General features: G+C 44.5%; 1 protein-coding gene and 1 pseudogene across 2 annotated transcripts in view; one reads left to right on the top strand and one right to left on the bottom strand.

Annotated features, from left to right (window-relative positions):
* The window catches only part of LOC136633176 (probable serine/threonine-protein kinase clkA), a 21,611-nt gene extending 6,370 nt beyond the window's left edge, over positions 1-15,241 (bottom strand). The window contains exons 1-3 of one of the 2 annotated variants that reach the window (XM_066608709.1): positions 15,100-15,241; positions 4,683-4,794; positions 4,120-4,155 (exon numbers count right to left, since the gene is read on the bottom strand). In XM_066608709.1, the coding sequence (XP_066464806.1) occupies positions 4,120-4,155; positions 4,683-4,713 (67 nt within the window). In that variant the 5' untranslated portion in view covers positions 4,714-4,794; positions 15,100-15,241. Of the gene's footprint in view, positions 1-4,119; positions 4,156-4,682; positions 8,871-15,099 lie in introns of those variants that run through there. The other variant, XM_066608708.1, reaches the window with a different exon arrangement.
* Positions 15,080-22,490, top strand: LOC136571832 (putative high affinity immunoglobulin gamma Fc receptor IB; annotated as a pseudogene).

Below are 22,490 nucleotides of genomic sequence, written 5' to 3'. Positions count from 1 at the left end.
GGGCGCATGCGCAGCAGCCGGAAGGGTCCATGGAGTATAATCGCATCTGGATTCAAATGCGGAAGCCTCCGAGAAGATGTTTCATCTCCCCCCACCGATCGCATCGGTGAGGGGAGATTAAACTTCCACTTTTTTAAGAACTTTTACGTGATCGCCATTATGCATTGGGTAACGGCGATCACGTGACCAGTAACCACATACCGCGGCCCCCCGTGACATCTCCAGGCTCTTGGCTACCTTTGGTAGCCAGCAGCAGGTAGATTTTAAATTTCTTGGGCAATCTTTCACTTTTGCGCATGCGTCCGCCATCATGCTGACGGGCGCATGTGCAGAAGCTGGGGTAAGGTCCACGGATCAACATTCCACCAGGTAACAAATCCGTGACTTTGGGTACGTAACTTTAACTTTTTAAACTTTTTTTAACTTTTAACTTTTTTTTTTTTACTTTTTAACTTTATATGATCACCGTTACCCGATGGATAACGGTGATCATATGACTTGAAACCGCATACAGCGGTCCCCAGTCATATCTCCCTGCACTCGGCTATCTGTGACAGCCGGGTGCAGGGAGATTTTGAATTTGCCGGGCTCGCCCGCCTTCTCCGCATGCGCGCCACATCGGCGCATGTGCAGAAGCCAGCGGATTGTCCCGACACCGGCCAGAGGACACGGAGGAAGGGGGGTTAGTATTTTCACCTGCCCTCATGGATCCGATCCATGAGGGGAGGTGAAGGTTTTTTTGTTTTTTTTTACTTTTTTCTCCACTTTTTCGCGATCGCTGTTATCCATTGGATAACGGCGCTCGCGGTACCGGGGACTGCTCACCGCGGTCCCCGCTGACATCTCCTGCCTCCCGGCTATCTACAGGAGCCGGGAGCCAGGAGATTTGAAATTTCCCGGGCCGCCAGGCCTTCTGCGCATGCGGCTGATGTAATGCCGCCTGGCGCCAGCTTCTGGACCAGGAGAGCGGGGAGCAGTGCGGCGGACCTCGGTGAGTAATTTCAGCTGCCCTGATGGATCGGATCCATCAGGGCAGCTGAGTCTTTAACTTTTTTCAAACTTTTATTTACTTTTTTGCGATTGGCGCTATCCGTTGGATAGCGCCGATCGCAATGCCGGGGGGGACTGGCCGCAGCCCAGGATGACAGCTCCATGCTGTCGGCTATCTGCGGACACCGACAGCATGGAGCTTTCACGTCCATAGCCTGAGGGGCTTTATTCTCTGCAGGACACATGTTTTTATGTCCTCAGAGAATAAAGCCCACTTTGGGAGGATGTAAAAAGACTATGGGCTGGTCGTTAAGGGGTTAAACAGAGTCAAGGGATGACAAAAGTCCAGTGTGGATATGAAAACTGTCTTTTCAAAGCTCATGCATAATTAGCATTTGTTTGCTACAACAAACAACTGAGACAACAAGATGATTAGTCGTTGTCTTGCTAAGAGACATGGAAGCAAGCAAATATATCAGTATACTACTTATGAATACCATATTTCAGCTCCGCTGAAATAATTGCTTTTATGCATAACTCGTAGTATATCTGATAGCACTAATATCTAGGCTATTATCTAAGCTATATATCTAAGCTATCCATCTGGCCAGCTGTTTATCTCTTTTGGAGTTACCTAACCAAGTACACCGGTATTTTACCTATACCGTGAAGGGTGACTATTTTTTAACGCTGCTACAAATAGTTGCTATTGTGCATAATTGGCAGTACGCTTGCTGGCATAAATAACTGAGGTAATCAAGTGGCCAGTTGTCACAAAAATATACTGAGCCACTTCAATTATTTATTTAGCTTCCGTCTGATCCGGAAAAATAACGGATCAGTAGTAACAACAGAACAGACAATAGCTGTGCTTCTCAGAACAGCACTCCTTCATGATTGACACATGGCAAGAAATAAATATGAAAAGCTTTGGGGCATCAATAAAATAAAATCTGAGCATCAATTGTTCAGAACAGAGGATGTGTATGCAGAGTTCGTCTTGTTCCTGATGATCTGCCAACACTGGGCAGTGAAACGCGTTGGAGCAAAACTACTCTACTATCTATGAGCTGTAAAGCAAAAAACATCTGAGTTCTAATAACACAAATAAAACCGCATTGACCCCAAAAATCTTTATTTAAGTGGAAAACACGAGACTTTTGTTTCTAATTGCCCCTTGATTTTGACATCACTTATAATACAAAACTTACTGTTGATTTCAACAAGTTTAGGCATCTGTGCTTGGTGATACAATTACAATATACGGTGTAAGGGCCCTCCTTGGACTTGTGGCCCCTAATTAGTTTTGAAAAGACAGTTTTCATATCAACACTGGACTTTCGTCATCCCTTGACTCTGTTTAAGAGGGTCCATCTCTAAGTGACAATCAATAGTTGTTTTCTGTGTCAGTAATCACATCTATGTATGTTATGTCTTGAGTGTTTTGTTACCCCCAACCCAGAAATTCTTCTCTACTTCTGGGGGGGGCATCCGTGCCCTTTAGTGTTTGTTTTTAATCTAGTTATCTAAAAGTCTAGTCTGTGATGGGCAAATTTTCTATCTAGACTTTCTGTCCCTCTGTGACAAGTACTAGTACGTGTTTCAATATAATTCTACAAGTAACGGGTCAAATTGAAGGTGGAAAAAATTCTGAAGTGATTTATCTTTGTTGGATTTTTAACATGACAAAAACATGGTGTTTTACCAGGGGTGTGTAGACTTTATATATCCACTGTACTTAGCTATAGTGCCCAAACCAAGCTTACTACATAGATATAGTGCCAGAAGCAAGCTTACTACATAGATACGATATGGTAGAAAAAACAAGCTTACTACATAGATGCAGCACCGGAACCAAGCATACTAACTTAATAAGGTACCAGAAGCAATCTTACTACACAGATAGGGAAAGAGAAGCAAGCTTACTGCATAGATAGGGTGCCATAACCGAGCTTACTACATAGATACTGTACCAGAACTAAGCTTACTACCTGCCTAAGATAAGGATATATTCACACCACTGTTTTGCTTTCTGCTATTTTGCTCTATCATAGGAACAAAAAAAAACTGAAATACAGATGCATCCATTAACTATAATGGGGTCTGTCCAACTACGGCTATGCCTTCCAGGATGTTCCTGTACAGCAGAATGCTGTGTTATCTTGTGCATGACTTCACGCTGGGTCTGTGCTAGAGGTTCCCAATGGAGGTCTGATGCAGATGTGAACATAGTCTAACAGAACCAAGTTTATGCTCGCAGTCGTCAAACAAAATGTACAGATGTAGCACCAAACTTGTGAATTTTTTAGCCTCTTCTACAGGCGGCACCTTCTATGTCCAAGGACGGCACATAGACAGATGTGAAAAGACAAGTTTTGCTGTGAATGTTCTGTAGGACCTACTGGGCCCCTACACAGGGAGTAAAAGTAAGTGAACCACTGAATTTAATAACCTGTAGATCACCCTTTGACAACAGTCACCTCCACCAAACGTTTCTTGCTGCAGCAAACTATGATTTACACAACACTGAGAAGGAATTTTGAACACTTCCTCCCTGTAAATGTGTTTCAGTTCATGAATATTTCTGGGATGCCTGGTTTGCACAGTCTTCTTCAGGTCATGCCACAGCATTTCTATAAGGTTAAAAGAGGGGTCTGATAGATGACACTCACAGCAACAGATCTTACAAACACATAAGGCACACTTTTACACACAGAAATACATATGTATACACAACTATATGAACAGTGGAGCACTCAACTTCAGCAGAGAACCGAGGTGGCAAGCCAGAGGAGGAGAAGAAAGGTGACTGCAATGCTGATTTTTGACTGGAGATCCGTTACTATGAGGGCTCCCCGGACTCTAATAACAGTAATTGCGGCCTTTTGCAGCACATACTTAGTGATCACCGGCCACTTTTAACTGACATCCAATCTTTAAAGTTGGTGGGCTGTTTGGGAGGCCATGAACCCCTCGATAGCCTCGGGCACCAGGCTGACACCCAAACTGCACATAATATAATCCACCATTGACTTGGATCATTCATAGTGATCCTTTACTGGTGCAAAGGAATGATTGCATGGAAGAAATATCAAAACAAGCCGTGTAAATGGTCATTAGTCAACTTACCTTTATGCATTATCACATGAGACAAGACACCTCCACCTGGAAAAAAAGGCAAAAATTTGAAACAAAATTACATCAAGCTGTTACCTTCAACTATGAGCAGCCTCCACTAGGGGGAGATTACTACATAAAAATGTACACAGCTCCCACTGAACGATTAATAAATCTATATACAGTAAGTGCCCCTAGGAGTGTCTGTATGCAGCTAGAATTTGACCATTTTGCTCTAAGACTGTGAAAAGAGAATTAGTGGCTTTTGAGTTTTCTATGAGAATAATTGAACCCCAAGTTGTATAAAAAGAAATTTTAATCTTTGCAGAGAATTTTGAAAATGAAATTATTTCCAATATATTAATAGTCCTAACTGCATACATACGGGACCAGAACCAAGCTTACTACATACGGTACCAGAACCAAGCCTACTACACAGACACAGTACAGCAGCAGCGTTTCAGAATAAGAGTTACAGTACGTGGGAGCAGTGTACTTACCTGTGGTTTGGGCAACATGAACTGGGTGACAGGTTCCCCTTTAACACATCAAATGTAAAGGAAAAGTCTACTTACACATTACCATGATGGAGACGAAGTTCAACATGTTGCCTGTAGTCGACACAAACTACTAATGCCATCAAATCTGGCGCTCACTTCTTGTTTTCTGACTAATGTGATGACGTATCTGTAAATGATGTATTTGCACAATCAACGTTTTCAAGTTAAAAAGGAAATCACTGATAGTGGCGACAATAAAATTGGTTATATTCAATGAGAAGAAAGGGGGATGAAACCAAACCTTTTCACCGGGGCGGTAGAGGTGGAACGTCTCTGTGTTCCCTTCACTATTGTATTTCCTATATTATATACACTGGGCTTGTGTGCTCTGTTCCTAAATGTTCCCAAAAAATTTTGGTTTAATCCCCCATCTTAGCAAGTTAAAAGGAAGCAACAAATCTCCACATTGTGTCTCATAATGAAATATTATGCATCCTGTGATTTGTCACATCATTATCTGTGGATGATCATAGCACTGCAATATATCAGTGATGTCATTGTAGTGGCCCGGAGTTAACGGGGCCCCTTCATAATGTGTGTATGCATTTGTCTCGTGCCTATGTGTTGTCAGTGTCTTTTATGCTGCATGAATATAATGTGTATTGCATAACTGCAGCACTGAATGAGTTAATTGTCTGGTATATAAGATGTCTGAGAAATGTATCTTGTTGTTAATCATGTGATTGTGCTTTGTATATATGTTTTGCAAAGTCTCTGCAAGCCAGTCCATTCCAATCTGAAGCAGTGGAGCTTCTGTTCTGAGCTGTAAGGGAGCCACACAGTTCTGTGTGACTAGGAATGGAAGAGGCTGAATGGTATCCCCAGCCTTCCCTGGGCCTGCTTTACCCAGGAGATGCAAGTGGTGCCTAGAACCACTAAAGGAGAGAGAGTGAGAGAGTGGATTCGCCATGCGGTGTGGATTGCCTGCCAAAGGTGACTGCCGACCGGTAGAGAGCTGCCAATTGTAAAGGAGTTTGTACTGGGACCAGAACCCTACAGATAACTAGGGCTGTAACTTCTTTTGCTATCCTATGATTTTACTCCCTGTTGCACCACTTTGTCATTTCTGCACCATTATGTCTTCTTGTGTGAAGTTATACAATTGGTTGGCAAGATGGCGCCAGCCTTCCTTTTCTTCTCCACTTAAACCTAAGCCCGTGAAAATTGCCCGCCTCTCTGTTCCTGCCGAGGCTGTGAGAAAAGTAGGGGAGATCAATCCCAACGCGGAGCAAAGTCTAAATAAATTCAGTTCCATCAAGCTAATGACAGCCCAGGGCAGCAGTCATCCAGCTCGTTAAGTGTACCTCTAGACTTGTCTCAGCAGACTCACCAGGACACAGCAGGAGAGGACATGTCTTCTTACACTGCCCAGTTGCGTGCCAGCCGGATATCCTCCGCCTCAACCTCAATTTTACTGGGGGAATGAACTTGAATTAGAAGGACTTGGTGCCAGCAAGGAAATAGTCGCCTCTCATTTTTATCTCTTTGGAGGAGGAACAGCTGCTGGACCCGCTCGAGAAGGTCCCTTAGAGGGAATGCCACAGGCCGTACCAGCCATGGATTGTTATCCATGAGTACAACCAAGAGGCAAGAGCGGCCATTCCTCCAGAGCTGCGTCCTTTTACCGGGACTTTGGGGATCCGGTTGTGCAGCTCTATTTCTCTGATTGTAGCCGAAGAGAGCCCCCAGAAAGCCTGCGTCGGCCTCTCAGCAGTCCTCCGAAACTACCTATTTGTCCAGGGCCAAAAGCACTGTTCAGGGTTTTCCTGCTACACGGCGGCATTTAAGAAATGTGCAGGAGGGTAAAGAAAGTGTGGAAAGTAAAGTCACTTGCATTTCAAGAATGTCTGTGTTTGAGTGATTGTATGTAAATGTGTTAGGAGGTTTGTCTCCATCTAACCCACTGTACTTGTGAGCCAGTGCCTGTCTGTAATCTTGTCTGTCACAGGGGTTACAGCCTCATTATCATTCTTTTCCTCAACTTGGTTGGGGGTATTGACTTTTAGCTATCACTATTCACGTAGTTTCTTCCGGGAAAGTGATGGTCATTCCACTTGTCCTGTGCTCTTTTTGCATAGCTCCAGTGTTGTATTTTCTCTTTTTGTTTTCTCTAGTCTTTGGGGAGAAGATTTATGTAAGGGCCCCATAGCAATGCTAGTGCACCTTGGATCCTGTCCAATCTAGCAATATACTCCAGTAGTTATCCGCCATGAAGCATGGAGTGCCTGCCAAATGTTAGTGCCGACCAGTAGAGAGCTGGCGAGTGTAAAGGAGTTTGTACTGGGACCAGAACCCTACAGATAACTAGGACTATAACTTCTTTCGCTATCCTATGATTTTCCTCCCTGTCACACCACTTTGTGATTTCTGCACCATTATTTCTGCTGGTGTGAAGTTATGCAATTGGTTGGACTGTAAATAGTTTCTTTCAAGTAAACCAGCACTGCCGACCTTTCCCAGCTTTGCCATTTAAAGTTCCCTGTGTGTGTGTGGACCACTTATTCCATCATCTGGAGTCACCGCAGAAGAAGGAACGGTGGCATCACCCATGACAAAATACTGTTAAAGTAAACCACGTATTGGGTTACCCCTGTTACTCTTGGTCCCATACTCTCGGTAGGGCTCTGGTTTTGACCATCCATTTCCTGTCCTACTTCCTGGGGATTTCTGTTACTAGGTCACAGGGACCGCCGCCCAGTTTTCGCCCTGTTAAGTCCAGACATGGAGACTGTATCCTCTCTGGTGAACCAGGTGCAAGCCCTAACTGGTTTGGTGCAGGATCTGTCAGCTCGACTCCAGCAGCGGTTCCGGAAGCATGGTGTGAGCCTAAGGCCACCATGCCAGACTTCTTTTCAGGTGACCGTAGAGCCGCCTTTTCTTTCCGGGAGGGTTGCAAGTTATACTTTAGTTTGTGACCCCACTCGTCCGATTCTGAACACCGGAGGATGGGCTTAATTATCTCATGGCTTAGTGGTGACCCTAAACATTGGGTGTTTTTGTTGCCTCCCGACTCACCACCCAGTCAGTCCGTCAAACTTTTTTTTTGGGCCTTTGGTCAAATTTATGATGAACTCTATAGGGCAGGGTATGCTGTCAGTAAGCTGTTAAAACTTCGCCAGGATAGGCGCTCAGTGGAAGAATATTGTTCACAGTTCCATCAGTTTTGCGTTGAGTCCCGATGGAATGCCCGTGCTTTAAATGATTTGTTTCTGACTGGGTTGCCTGAAGCGGTAAAGGACCTGTTGTTGTCACATCCTGAACCTGAGACGTTAGATTAAGCCATGACCTTGGCAGTTAGGGCAGACCGACGACCTAGGGCCAGACACAACCCTCAGCACAGAGTACCTCCTGCTCTTCCGGGGAATCAGGCCCCGGCCTCTCCCATCAAAGATGCCGAACCTATGGAACTAGGCTCCATGTCCCCACAGGAGCATAAGGAGTACCGTCTCAAACACCTGTTATGCCTCTACTGTGGAGATCCAGGACACCGGTTCGCCACCAGCCGCAAGAGACAGCCGCTGGAAAACTTCCACTCCTAGGTGATGTCCAGAGGGATCGCCTAGGAACTCAGGTACTTCCAGAATCTTCAAAGTTGTTTCTGCCCTGTGCTTTTAATTACGGTAATTACCATTTTGCAGGCCAAGCATTTATAGATTCCGATGCAGCGGAAAATTTTGTGAATTTGGAGTTTATTAAGCCCATTTCTCAGTAGCTGCAACTCCTGAGACACCCTGTACGGGTCTCCGGAATTGACTCCACTTCCCTGTATGCTGGTTTTATCCGGAGAAGAACTCCGGAGCTTCTGTTTTTGGTAGGGGCGTTACACACCGAGACCTGTTCCTTTTTGGTGATGGAGAATCTTTCTGTAGACATGGTTCTGGAGTTACCATGTTTACGACTCCATAATCCGCAGATTGACTGGGCTCACTCCAAATTGGTCTAGTGGGGCTCAACGTGTAAAGATCATCTGGTTTCAATTCCGGGTTATTCGGTTAGTGGTGAGGAATTCTTGCAACCTAAATATATTGAGGGTTTTGAGTACGTGTTTTCTAGCCAACTGGCTGAAGCTTTATCCCCCCCAATCGGGAGTGGAATTGCAAGATAGGCTTAATTCCCGGGAGTAAGATTCCCAAGGGGGGGAATATATAATATGACTGTGACCGAACGGCAGGCTATGAAGGAATACATCACTGAGAGTCTGGCCAAGGGTCATATTCATCCTTCAGAGTCTCCTGCGGGGGCAGGTTTGTTTTTTTCGTGGAAAAGAAGGATGGTAGTCTCCGGCCATGTGTTGATTATAGAGCGCTGAATAAGATTGCCATCAAGAACCAGTACTCTCTACCCTTGATCCCGGATCTCCTAAATCACATTGTGGGGGCCAAGTGGTTCTCCAAACTCGACCTCAGGGGAGCCTATAATCTTATGCGGGTTAGAGAGGGAAGCGAGTGGAAGACTGCCTTTAATACACCGCTGGGGCATTTCGAATGCTTAGTCATGCCATTCGGGTTATATAATACTCCGACGGTTTTTCAGGGATTTATGAACACCATTTTTCATGATTTGTTGGGCAGGTTCATAGTTATATATCTCGACATTTTGGTCTTCTCTCCTGATTGGGAATCCAATGTGAAGCATTTGCGTACTGTCCTCTCGCGTCTCTGGGAACATCAATTGTTTGCTAAGCTGGAAAAGTGTCTGTTTGAGGTTCAGGCCATCTCGTTATTAGGTTATGTCATCTTTCCTTCGGCCATACGTATGGATTCGGACAAGGTTAGGGCCATTACCGAGTGGGTGCAGCCACCCAATTTAAAAGCCTTGCAATGCTTTTTGGGCTTTGCCAATTTTTATCGAAGATTTATTAAGAATTTTTCAATTGTGGCCAAACCCTTGACTGACCTTACTAAGAAGGGAGCGGAGGTTGACTCCTGGTCTCCGCGCTGTTAAGGCTTTCATACTTCTCAAGAGGGACTTCTCCACAGCGCCGATTCTACTTCAGCCTGATCTTAACCGCCTGTTCATCATTGAGGGCAATGCCTTGGAACATGGAGTGGGGGTAGTTCTCTCCCAGGAATCCTCAGGCCAGGCCGGTCTCCAACCTTGTGCCTTTTTCTCTAAGAAATTGAATCCAGCAGAGTGCAATTATGATATTGGTAATAGGGAATTGTTAGCTATAAAATGGGCCTTCAAAGAATGGAGACACTTCCTGGAGGGGGCCTGGCACCCTTTTACAGTTTTTACGGTCCATAAGAACTTAACGCACGGCAGGCACGCTGGGCCTTGTTTTTCACACGTTTCAATTTTGTTGTTACTTATGTGCCTGGTTCTAAAAATTTGAAGGCAGATGCCTTGTCGCGCAGTTTTGGAGTCCCTGAGGTGGACGATTCCCAGACGGAGCCTATTTTGCCCCGGGGGTTGTTGTTGCAGCTCTGACGTCTGACTTCCCCACTCAACTCCTGGCAGCCCAACAGGTGATACCCGAAGACCTGCCGGAGGGGAGGTTGTTTGTTTCCAGTGCACTGCGTCTCCTTGTGCTGGAGGAGGTGCATTCGTGTGTCTTGGCCGGTCATCCAGGGGTTCTAGGTACATTGGAACTGTGTGCCCGATTGTATTGGTGGCCACAGATGTCTCGTGATGTCAAGGAGTTTGTTAGGTCGTGCTCTACTTGTGCCCGGGGGAAGAGTGTACGTGTACGGCCGCTTCTCCCTCTTCCTGTTTCAGATAGACCGCGGTCCCATCTGTCGATGGACTTTATTATGGATTTACCCGTGTCTCAAGGCTTTTCAGTTATTCTGGTGGTGGTTGACAGGTTCTCTAAGATGGGCCATTTTATACCGTTGAAGAAGCTTCCCTCAACACCAGAGTTAGCCATCATATTTATCAAAGAGATTGTGCATCTTCATGGTGTCCCGATAGACATTGTTTCCGAGCAAGGAGTGCAGTTTATTGCCCGGTTCTGGCAGGCCTTCTGCAGGTGCTTAGGTATCGGGTTGTCCTACTCCTCTGCCTTTCACCCCAAAACCAATGGGCAGACCGAATGTATGAACCAGGAGCTTGTGCAATATCTCAGAATGTATGTAAGTGACCAGCAGAGTCTTTGGGTTGATTATTTGGTGCTGGCAGAGTTTGCCATAAACAATCACACTAGTTCTGCGCTGGGTGTTTCTCCTTTCTTCTGCAACTATGGGCGCCACCCCTGTTTTTCTATCTTGTTCCCCTTTTCTTTAACAATCCATCGGCAGACACGCTCATGCAGAACTTGCAGGAGGTGTGGAGAAAGGTACGTAGTAACCTGGAGCATTCACGGTTAGTGATGCAGGGTAGGAGTGTGAGCTGACATATGGTTTCAGAACCATTTACCGTGGGTCAGTTTGTGTATCTGTCCTCTAGGAATTTAAAATTAAAGGTATCCTCACTAAAGTTAGCTCCTCGGTTCGTGGGACCATTTTCAGTCACCAGAGTCATCAACTCCATGGCATATGAGTTAGCCCTGCTGGACTCGTGGAAGGTCCATAGGGTTTTCCACAAGTCGCTTCTTAAGAGATATGTCGTCCCTCCTGTGGTGCCCACCTCCAGGCCCCCCCCCCCCCAGTCCAGTGAGAGATGGAACATGAAGTTGACATGATTTTGTATTCCAGTAGAAGGCGGGGTGTTCTTTAATACCTCATCTCCTGGAAGGGCTTCGGGCCTGAGGAGCGCTCTTGGGTTCCGCAAGGGACATGCACGCCACACGGTGAGTTAAATCTTTTCACAGGACTCATCCTCTCAGGCCCGCTCCTGAGTTTGGGGGTCCGTAGGCCCCCCATAAGAGGGGGGTACTGTTAAGTATAGGGTTACCGCTGGGGGCGCTGATGGTCGGCAGTTGAGCTCAGCTCATCCTGAAGCTGTGGATATTAGTGTGGGTGGCTCCAGTCGGGTTTCCCCCTTGTTGGTGGTTGCCCGCTTCTGCCGGCAACGCATGCCCAGGGGGGAAAGTAGGTAGGGATACGGGAGTGGGCTATTGTAGGGAACCACACTTGGCCATTTTTCCCCTACCAGCCATAACAATGTCACTGTAGTATAAGGTGTGCAAATTTCATGTTGGATCACATATCATTATATCAGTGATGTCATCACCAGGGGGCGGGGTTGTGACTACCTCTCAGACATGATATACAGGCTGGTTGTCAGCAGTAATAAATGTTGTTACTGTAGTACAAGGTGTGGGGATCTCATGTCTGATCACATCATTATATCACTGATGTCATTTCTAGGGGGCAGGGCTGTGGCTACCTCTCGGACATGATATGCAGGCTGGTTGTCAGCAGTAATAGATGGTGTCACTGTAGTATAAGGTGTAAAGATCTCATATCTGATCACATGTCATTACATCAGTGATGTCATCAGCAGGGGGTGAGGCTGTGACTACCTCTCAGACATGATATAAAGGTTGGTTGTCAGCAGTAATAGATGGTGTCACTGTAGTATAAGGTGTAAAGCTCTTATGTCTGATCACATGTCATTACATCAGTGATGTCATCAGCAGGGGGCGGGGCTGTGACTACCTCTCAGACATGATATACAGGCTGGTTGTCAGCAGTTATAGAAGAATAGATATTATTATGAGGGGTAGACTATGAAACATTTTAATACAATAGTAAGTAATGTCTTTTAAGAGGCATGATACCTTCTTACTGCTACTGGGTATTATTTAAAGGGCAATCACCACTGAAAAAATCTCACTATTTAACAGAAGTTCAAGATTTACCTTCTTCAACTTGTTCTTTATTCTGTTAAGCTGGGTGAAGACTAATATGAGTGCCGGTCCATCTGCCATTATAGCTGTCACCTAATTATGCAGTAGGGGATGATTTTATTATTTGGATGGGAGAATAAATAAATAATAAAATATTTCCGCAATTGAACCTGTATGAGATCTGGTGACTAAGACCATGAGCTGGGACTGTCCCGGGGAGACCCTCTATATGCTAATACATTCACCAGAACCGTGAGACAGGAAATAAGAATGTGCTTCACTATATAGTAGTGATATTATTTATTGAGCACGGGAGCATCATGAGAGCGCAGATAATCATCCTCATCATCTGTAAGTAGCAGTCAGCAATGACATCTATACAAGCTAGATGATAGATATGAGAGAGATAGATAGATAAATAGATATGAGATAGATAGATAGATAGATAGATAGATAGATAGATAGATAGATAGATAGATAGATAGATAGATAGATAGATACGAGATAGATAGATATCAGATAGATAGATATCAGATAGATAGATAGTAGTCTGCGGAGGAAACATCTAGAGATGCTGGGAAAATAATGACTCAAATTGACACTAAACACAAGCCATGAGCAGCCTGCTCCCAGTCTGTGCAATCTCCACTGGTTTCTGGACCAGATGACTATGTCACAGAGGCACAAGGACCAGTTTGACTGTTTGACTTTAGGAGATGAGTATCTTTAAGCAGTGGCTTGGGTGGAGACCATCACGTTCTATCTCCACGCAGTTGGCAGGACTTACACTACACTTGACACCGGGAGGATATTCACTGGAAATTTCATATCGAAACCGCCCATATAATAATTCTTCCATAGAATGTACTTCTCTATTCCATATAGTATTTGACTTGCTAGTGCAGTGTCACGTAGAGTCATTCACGTGGACATATGCAGATTTCAGTCTGTGAGTACGCAATGTATTCCCAGACTGAAGTACTGTATATTCCATGTGTATTGCGTTTTTAATGCACGCAAAAAAAACACACAATAGGCCCCATTGATTTTCAGAGTAAATATGCAGTGAATACACATGTATCATGCATATTCACTGCTTATTTATGCCAGTCAATTGACCTTAATGGCCTATTTCAGACCGTAATATGAACCAAAAATGAGATTTGCTGTTTTTTAACGTATGTGAAAACTGTAGGTTTGACTGCCACAATGCAAATCAATGGAGATTCAGCACTGTGTATTATGTACATAAAAGGTACGTGCCTAATATGAAGTGTAAATACGCCCATGTGAATGAGCCCTAAGCCAAACCAAAGTATCTATGTGCAGACAGCAGTTTTGGGATTCTCATCCCTCATCAATGTACAATAGGGTTCAAATTGGCTAGGTAAGAGGCATTATTACAACACTAAGGGCTTGTCCACATCAGAATAGAAGGTTGCGTTTGGAGCCTCCATTGCTGATTTGCGCTAAAAACCACTATTCCGCTATTTTGTCCTGTCAATTTTTAGCAAAATGCCGGACTGCTGAAACCAAATGGATACTATTATAATGAATGGGGTCCGATCAGCATCATTTGGTTCAGGCGGTGCCATTTTTCTGCTTCCTGAACACAGCAATAAAACGGAATTTCCAACACTGCTGTGAATAAGCCTTTATTTGCATATCTATTTCCCAGAGCACATTGCATAACCTATAAGACTTTCTTCGCCCTTGTTATGCTCTCCACAAGGAGAAACAATGGTGGTGCTGCGAAAGTTTAGTCCACTGTTAGTTTGCATAGCATTTTACTAGGGAGCATTGTGTGGCCTATAAGACTCTCTACATCTTATGGTGCTCTCCACAAGCAGTACCATTATCTCCTGGACCCACCTTTCCTAGTAAAAAGTGCTTACAATTGGGGCTGCTCTATTACATGTTAGGATGGTCCCGGTTCGGACACCCTTGGCCATTTTTTCTCACCTCAGCTTCCACCAGTTAAGGTCTGGAAGTTCATTTAGAATTATATAATTTCAAATTACAGACGTCCTCTCAATGTTTGTGTGTATCAATGTACAGAGTTGGGGTTTTAGTCCTACTATGAAATGGATGGACTACAATACCCAGAGAAACTGAAGAAAGTCCAGTGCTGGATTAAAGGCTTTCAGTCTTTATTAAAAGATTCAGACAGACAATCATGGAGGAACAAAGGACATGTGCCGTCTTACATGTTTCAGGCAAGCACGTTGCCCATAATCATAGACCTGTTTATCAGTTGTGGTTCCAGCCAGTCCTTGCGTGGGAGTGACTGCAGAGGAGCTAGTTCCCGGTTACCACAATACCCAGAGAGATCACCAAAATTAGGACTATTTAGTTAGAAAAAAGATGGCCGAGGGGCGACCTAATAACTATGAACAATTATATCAGGGGACAATACAAAGATTTCTCCCATCTTTTATTTATACCCAGGACTGTAACAAGGAGGCGCTCTAATAACTATGTATAATATATATGAGGTCAGTACAGAGATCTCTCACATCATCTATAATACCCAGACTGTAACAAGGGGGTGCTCTAAAAGCTATATATAATTATATCAGGGGACAATACAGAGATTCCTTCCATCATCTATTTATACCCAGGACTGTAACAAAGGGGCGCTCTAATTGTAGGGCCCAGCGGGTCCTACAGAACACTCATGATGCACTTGTCCTGTCTCACCTGTCTGTATGCCGTCCATGGATACAGAAAGTGCCGTCTGTGGGAGAGTCCCTGTGTCTCCCCTTCTACTCTAAGCATAGAGCTCAACCCTGATGTCAGCTGGCTGAAAGTCAGGTTTAATTCCACTGGTGTAGAGCCCAAGGGCGAGGAAGCAGCTTTACAAGTCCCTATGCAGGAGGAGGAGTCCAGAAAGTGTGGGAAGGAAAGAAAGGTTATAAAAGAGAGTGACAGAGAACAGTTAGTCAGACTCACCCAGGTGTGAGTTAGGAGAGCTTACAGTACAGTTGTCGGAGAGGAGGAGTCAGTTTCACCATGTTTGTCACCTGAGGTAGAGTGAGGTAAAAAGCCCACTCTCTTGACATCCTGCAGCAGAGAAAAAGAAGAGCCTTTCTGAGGTCCATCTTCCACAAACAGTGAGTTATATAGCTACCCGGTGAAATCAAAGCCAGAATTAGCATACAGCCACTTGTCCCTCTGCTTCATAAATCCTTCAGTCAAATTCAAATCTATTATTCATCTAAATTCACTAGTTGGGAGAATTGTCTAGTTAAACCAATCTACAGTAAAGCAAGGGAGAGAGCTTTGACGTTAGAGTATCATCGATTCAATACTGCTACGCCTTTTTGTTGTATTCAAATTGCCTGTGTACTTGCTGCAAATACTTTATAGAGAACTGTTATCTAAGTTGTTACTGCAATTTTCAAAGTTAGTAAATCTGCACACTCTCAGATTACTAAACTACCACTGGATTTGTTTCCGTTATTTCTGCGGCACATCATCCTGAGTGTTCAATTAGAGTGTTGGCGTCACGTGACAAGGACTATGCCTCCGGCCATGCGGACAGTAAGTTCATTGGGGCATTACATAATAAGTATGTATAATTATACCAGGGGGCAATACAGAGATCTCTCCAATCATTTATTTATACGCAGGACTGTAACAAGGAGGCGCTCTAATAACTATGTATAATATATCAGGAGACAATACAGAGATCTCTCCAATCATTTATTTATACGCAGGACTGTAACAAGGAGGCGCTCTAATAACTATGTATAATATATCAGGGGACAATACAGAGATCTCTCCAATGATTTATTTATACGCAGGACTGTAACAAGGGGGACGCTCTAATAACTATGTATAAATATATCAGGGGACAATACAGAGATCTCTCTCATCATCTATTAGACCCAGTACTGTAACCAGATGGCGCTCTAATAACTATGTATAAATATATCAGGGGACAATATAGAGATCTCTTCCATCATCTCTTAGACCCAGTACTGTAACAAGGGGGTTCTCTAATAACTATGTATAAATATAGCAGGGAACAATACAGAGATCTCTTCCATCACCTATTTATACCTAGGACTGTAACAAGGGGGTGCTCTAATAAGTATGTACAGATATATCAGGGTACAATACAGAGATCTCTCCCATCATATGTTTATACCCAGGACTATGACTGTAACAAGGCAATGCTCTCGACGTCTAGAAGAAAGAAGGTCTTTACACTGACAAAGAAGGGGGTTCTTTACTGTAAGAGCAGTGAGACTATGGAACTCTCTGCCTGTGGACGTGATAATTGTGAATTCACTAAAAGAGTACAAGATGGTTCCTGGAGTGTAACAATATTACATGTTATAGCAGTGATTACTTCAGAATGGTCGGTGATCCGGGCAATATTCCAATTGCCAGATTGGGGTCAGGAAGGATTTTTTTCCCCTTCAATGTGGAAAATTGGCTTCGACCTCATTGGTTTTTTTTTGCCTTCTTATGGATTAACATTTAGGGGTAATAGGCTGAACTGGATGGATATATGTCTTTTTTCGGCCTTACATACTATTGCAGCGTCCTATAGGGAGAACCTAGACACCTAACATATGTCAGGAGCTGGGAGGGTGAAGTGTTGGCTTGTCATGGCCGCACTTACCAGGCTCCTTCCTGGAGGGACACACGCAGCCAAGGCCAGAGTAGCACTGCAGGCCACCTACGACACTCCTAGGATAGGCGTATGTAAATGAAGGCTCACGCTGAATGCAGAAATAAGCGGGGCCGCTATATTGTGCATACAGCTGTTGTCTTCTCAGAGCACTCAGCTAGTAAACAGCTGATCGCTCTGAGCGGGGTATGCAGGAGACAAGCGGGGCCGCTTGTCTTCTGTATACAGCTGCTGTGTTCACGGAATGCATAGCTAGTATCCAGCTGAGCTCTCCGAGCAGGGAATGCAGAACACAGCTGGAGCGATGTCTTCTGCATACTGCTGTGTTCTCCGAGTGGGATACCAGCTGAAACAATAGTATCAGCGGTATGCCGCTGAGAACTCAGCGCGCGGCAATGATAAGGGTGAGCACCCACTGGCGTTTTTTTACCTGCGTTTTGCGTTTTGCGTTTTTCCTGCACAGGCATAGAGATAACATGTGTTCCTGTCCACTGGCGTTTTTTTTGCGTTGCGTTTGCGTTTTTAACATAGGAACTGTCAGTTGCATATGTGTCCTTATTTTTCTCCTAATGCACCCATGAAAGTCAATGGAAATTAATGGAAAAGCCGCGAAAACGCCGCGAAAAACGCGCGGAAAAATCGCGGGAAACGCGGCGAAAACGCTGCGTTTTTTTCCCACGGAAAACGCAAACGCCAGTGGGTGCTCGCCCTTAGACTCATTTTTCTCTTTCAGCTTTCAGTGATTTTTTTAATGGGTTAAACTGTGTCTGGTTATGTGTATTGGCCTAGACAGGTCACCAAAAGGTCAAAAGGTCTCTTTCTAGCTAACTTGTGAATGACTTTGCAAAATGTATCCTTACCTGCTCTGTGTCTTGTCAATCACCCCTAGCTAGCCCTGGGATTGGGTAGAGAGAATTTCCTCTAGCCCAGGATTGGTTAGTGGGAAGGTATAAAAGCTAGCACTTGGGTGTGGTTGGGTAGTCAAGTCCTGGAGCTCGGCCATGGAGGAAATCTAGTCTTAGAGATAGCTGAGAGAAGACAGCCAGAGATAGCGAACGGGGAGTTAAAGGGAGAACATCTACACAAAGTTTTCTAAGAAGTAGTCTAATTATGGAGCCCAGTCATGGAGTTACAAGCAGGACATCTACGTGTGAATACCTAATAAGATAAGTGGTGTTGGAGTTTTAGCAGGGGAGATAGTGAAGGAGGAAAGACAGAGAAAAGGAGTACAGGAAAGGAACAAGTCAGTAATTTGTCTGTAAAACATTAGTCAAAGCCAGGGATGAAGGCTGGAAGTGCAGCGTCCCGTAGGGTGACTCCGAACACACGGCATACATTGAGGAGCTGGAAGGGTAGAGTTGTCAATTGTCACGGTGGCACTTACCAGGCTCTCTCTAGGAGGGACATATGTAGCCTCGGCCAGAGCATCGCTGACCCTCTTCCAGACACCCCTAGGAGAGTGATGGCCAATAAACATAAGAACAGGAGATAAGGTTGTCACAGGTGACGCCACAGTTCTGTTACCCACCGGAATGACCCTCGGTGGTAAATAAAGGAGCCGCAGACTGTGTAACGTACCTCAGGTATGTTTAACAATTTACTTGTTAAACGTGATACAAGGCACAAATACAAAAGAAGGTCATGCAGGAAAACCAGCAGATTAGAGGTAAGGGAGAAAACACAGGATGACAATGGTCCTGCAGGCCAAGTTATCTGACAGGAACCACTCCTGGAAGGGGAACTCTCCAGAGGAGGATAGGGGTAGGGTCACTCCACAGACACTTTTGGGTATAGTACCTCTGCACGGTGATCTCAGCTTTCTCATTTCACGCTCACTTTCAAACTCTCTCTCTTACTTCTCTCACTTTTTTTCTTCCACAGTTCCCGGTATATGGACTCTCAGGAACAGCTCCTCTTCTTCCATCTCTTCACCACATTAGGGTTAAAGGTACCCCTATGTGGCCGTCACTCCACTCCTTTCAGCCATTGAAGAAGATAAACGGACTCTCTTGACTGACTTAAAGGGGTTGTCCCGCGCCGAAACGGTTTTTTGTTTTTTTTCGGCGCGGGACAACCCCGATGCAGGGGTTAAAAAAGAACACCGCACAGCGCTTACCTGAATCCCCGCGCTCCGGTGACTTCTTACTTACCTGCTGAAGATGGCCGCCGGGATCTTCTCCCTCGGTGGACCGCAGGGCTTCTGTGCGGTCCATTGCCGATTCCAGCCTCCTGATTGGCTGGAATCGGCACGTGACGGGGCGGAGCTACACAGAGCCGGCATCCTGCACGAGCGGCCCCATTGAGAAAAGAAGAAGACCCGGACTGCGCAAGCGCGTCTAATTTGGCCACTAGACGCCGAAAATTAGACGGGCTCCATGGAAACGAGGACGCTAGCAACGGTGCAGGTAAGTGAAAAACTTCTTATAACTTCTGTATGGCTCATAATTAATGCACAATGTACATTACAAAGTGCATTAATATGGCCATACAGAAGTGTATAGACCCACTTGCTGCCGCGGGACAACCCCTTTAATCTCTCACTCACTACCACACCCCAATCCCTCATACTTATCATCTCTCACATACCACATGACAGGACATAAATTGATACATTTGCAGGTATCTCCCAGTCTCATGCAAACATTAACCTCTCACCTGCAGCTGTGCAATACACATAACAGGAGGCTAGACAATTTGCACAGTGCATCTACACAAAAGACATTACATGTATGACATTTATAGAGGGGCCAGGAATAGACATTCTGGCCACTACAGAAGTGTTGTACTGCAATGTGTTGCCGCAGCTCCCCCTGAGAATGTGCTACAGTTACTGCAAGTGAATGTAAATTCAAAGTCAGGTACCCTCTCTGCATGCAAATAAAAGGTTGAACTGTTGTCATCAGCTACAGTCAGGTGTCCTGAAGTGTCTTTCCTTCATCAATCCACTGCACTGAGGTACTACACTTAACGCTCCAGGGACAAGGACTACTGCCCCCATTATTGTTGAGTTTTCCATTTTTTAAAATGTATTATTTCTACCTGGAATGCATCCTTACCCGTAAACGGTCTGGCGTCACGACAGACTAACATCTTACTCTACCAGACTCCACAGGTAGCAGGTTATAAGAACTGCCTGATTTTACCACTGTGTGCAGCTGAGCCAGGCCACATTTTACCTTCAGAGAGGAGTAACAGAGCCACCATTGACTACCCTCTTTTTCCCTGCTGTCTCCACCATTAAGGTCTGCACTTGGTCGCCACATATTTATGTACTGAGCTTGGTTCTGGTGCTGTACTTATGCCATGTCCTTGGTTCTGGGGCTGTATTTATGGTATGAGCTTGGTTTTGGGGCAGTAATTATGTTATAAGCTTGGTTCTGGTGCTATATTTATGTTAGAGGCTTGGTTCTAGTGCTGCATCTATGTACTGAGCTCGGTTCTGGTATTGTATTTCTGTACTGAGTTTGGTTCTGGTACAGTGTTTATTCACTAAGCTGTTCTGGTGTGGGTAAGCAACCTCTCTTCATACAGCGCGGGCATCAGCTGTTTACTACAGGCAATAGCTGCAATCGGCCATTAACCCTTTAAATGCCGCTGTTAATTCTGACAGCGGCATTTAAATCCCCCGAACGGCCCGTATGGCCCCCCTACGGTGTGATTGGGAGAGCCATGCATGTGTCATGGCAGCCAGGGGGCTTCTGAAAGGCCCCAGGGCTGCCTTAGGAGACTGCCTATCAAGCCATCCCCATGGGGTGGCTTCATAGGCTGCCTGTCAAATTGCAGTATGACGTAATGCTGTAGCATTACGTCATACTGCAGAAGTGATCAAAGTATTGCATATTGTGACTTAAAAGTAAAGTAAAAAAAATCAATTAAGTTTTTTTAATTGTAAAAAAAAGTAATAAAGGTTTAAATCACCCCCCTATTTGCCATATTTGTAATTAAAAAATCCAAATCCTAAAATAAAAATACATATTTGGTATCGCCGCGTCTGTAAAAGTCCGATCTATCAACATAGCACATTGTTTAACCCACACGGTGAACGTTGTCTGAAAAAAGTAATAAAGAACGCAAGAAATGCACTTTTTCAGTCATCCTGTCTCCCAGAAAAAACGCAATAAAAAGCGATCAAAAAGTCATATGTATTCCAATTTATTACTAGTGGAAACTATAGGACATCCCGCAAAAAATGAGCCCTCGCTCAACTACATCGACGGAAAAATAAAAAAGTTATTACGCGCAGAAGATGGCTGCAGAAAATAATTGAAAAAAATTAAATGTCTTTGAAAAAAAAAAGAGTAGTACGGGAAAAAAAAACTATACAAGTTTGGTATCGTAGCAATCGTACCGACTCATAGAATAAAGTTATCATGTCGTTTTTGTTGCGGTTTGTGGACCGAAGAGACAAGACGTACTAAAATATGGCGGAATGTCGTTTTTTCCCCATTTTACTTCACTTAGAAAGTACATTATATGGTACTTCAAATAGCACCATTGAAAACTACCACTCGTCCCACAAAAACAAGTCTTCATACAGCGATGTCGATGGATAAATAAAGGAGTTATGATTTTTTAATGGGGAGGGGAAAAAATGAATATGGGAAAAAAAAGGGACCGCGTCATTAAGGCGTTAAATACACTGCCCCTGCTGGTCTATTGCACAAACATGTTATATTGACATAAAGCCCCCTGCTGGATCATGTTATAAACAAAGACTGCAGCGGGTTAATAAATATAGAAATGCCTCTATATTGGTTCTATGCTGTGTCTGTATAATGTATATTTTTGGGGCCTTTCTAGGAGCTGAGGTCAAACCCATGGTGACCTTCACACCTAATTGGAGAATTAGATTTCAATATGAATCGGTGACAATATCCTGTAATGTGGAATTTATGGCTCAGGAGAACCCAAGATACCACTGGTCCAAAGATGGTAAACTACTGCCTCATCATCAATGGATGATCAAGCTAGAATCAGCATCTGAAGAGAATGGAGGGAGTTACCAGTGTTGGGCCAAAGACCTCAAAAGTGATCCAGTCAGACTTGATGTGGTTGGCGGTAAGTGAACCTGGATTCTTTGCAGACTTGTCCAAGTTTCGAGCTCCTTTTCCCTTCTTATTTTGTATTTTGTTTTATTTCAGTCCCTTTGAACCTGTAGGCTCCTCCAGTCATCTATTTAGAAGAACCCTTGACTCTGAGATGTCACTCACGTTACCAAAGAACAAACACAACCTTCTTCAAGAATAAAACTGCCATTCACTTCTCAGTCAACGACTGTGAGTTACTATTTCCGAGTGTAGACTGAAGTGTGGCTGGGTCCTACAGCTGTTCTCAACAATTATTCCTTGGCGGCAAGTATCAGACGTTCAGCGCCTCGACCATTGTGTCTGTCCGAGGTACAGTAGAACACTGGGAATGTGCAGACTCTGTTGTTGTAGAATGTTTATGA

The sequence above is a fragment of the Eleutherodactylus coqui genome, chromosome 6 (assembly GCF_035609145.1).
Source record: "Eleutherodactylus coqui strain aEleCoq1 chromosome 6, aEleCoq1.hap1, whole genome shotgun sequence".
Taxonomy (NCBI): domain Eukaryota; kingdom Metazoa; phylum Chordata; class Amphibia; order Anura; family Eleutherodactylidae; genus Eleutherodactylus; species Eleutherodactylus coqui.
The sequence above is the reverse complement of the archived record's forward strand: the minus strand, read 5'-3'. Positions and strand labels throughout refer to the sequence as shown.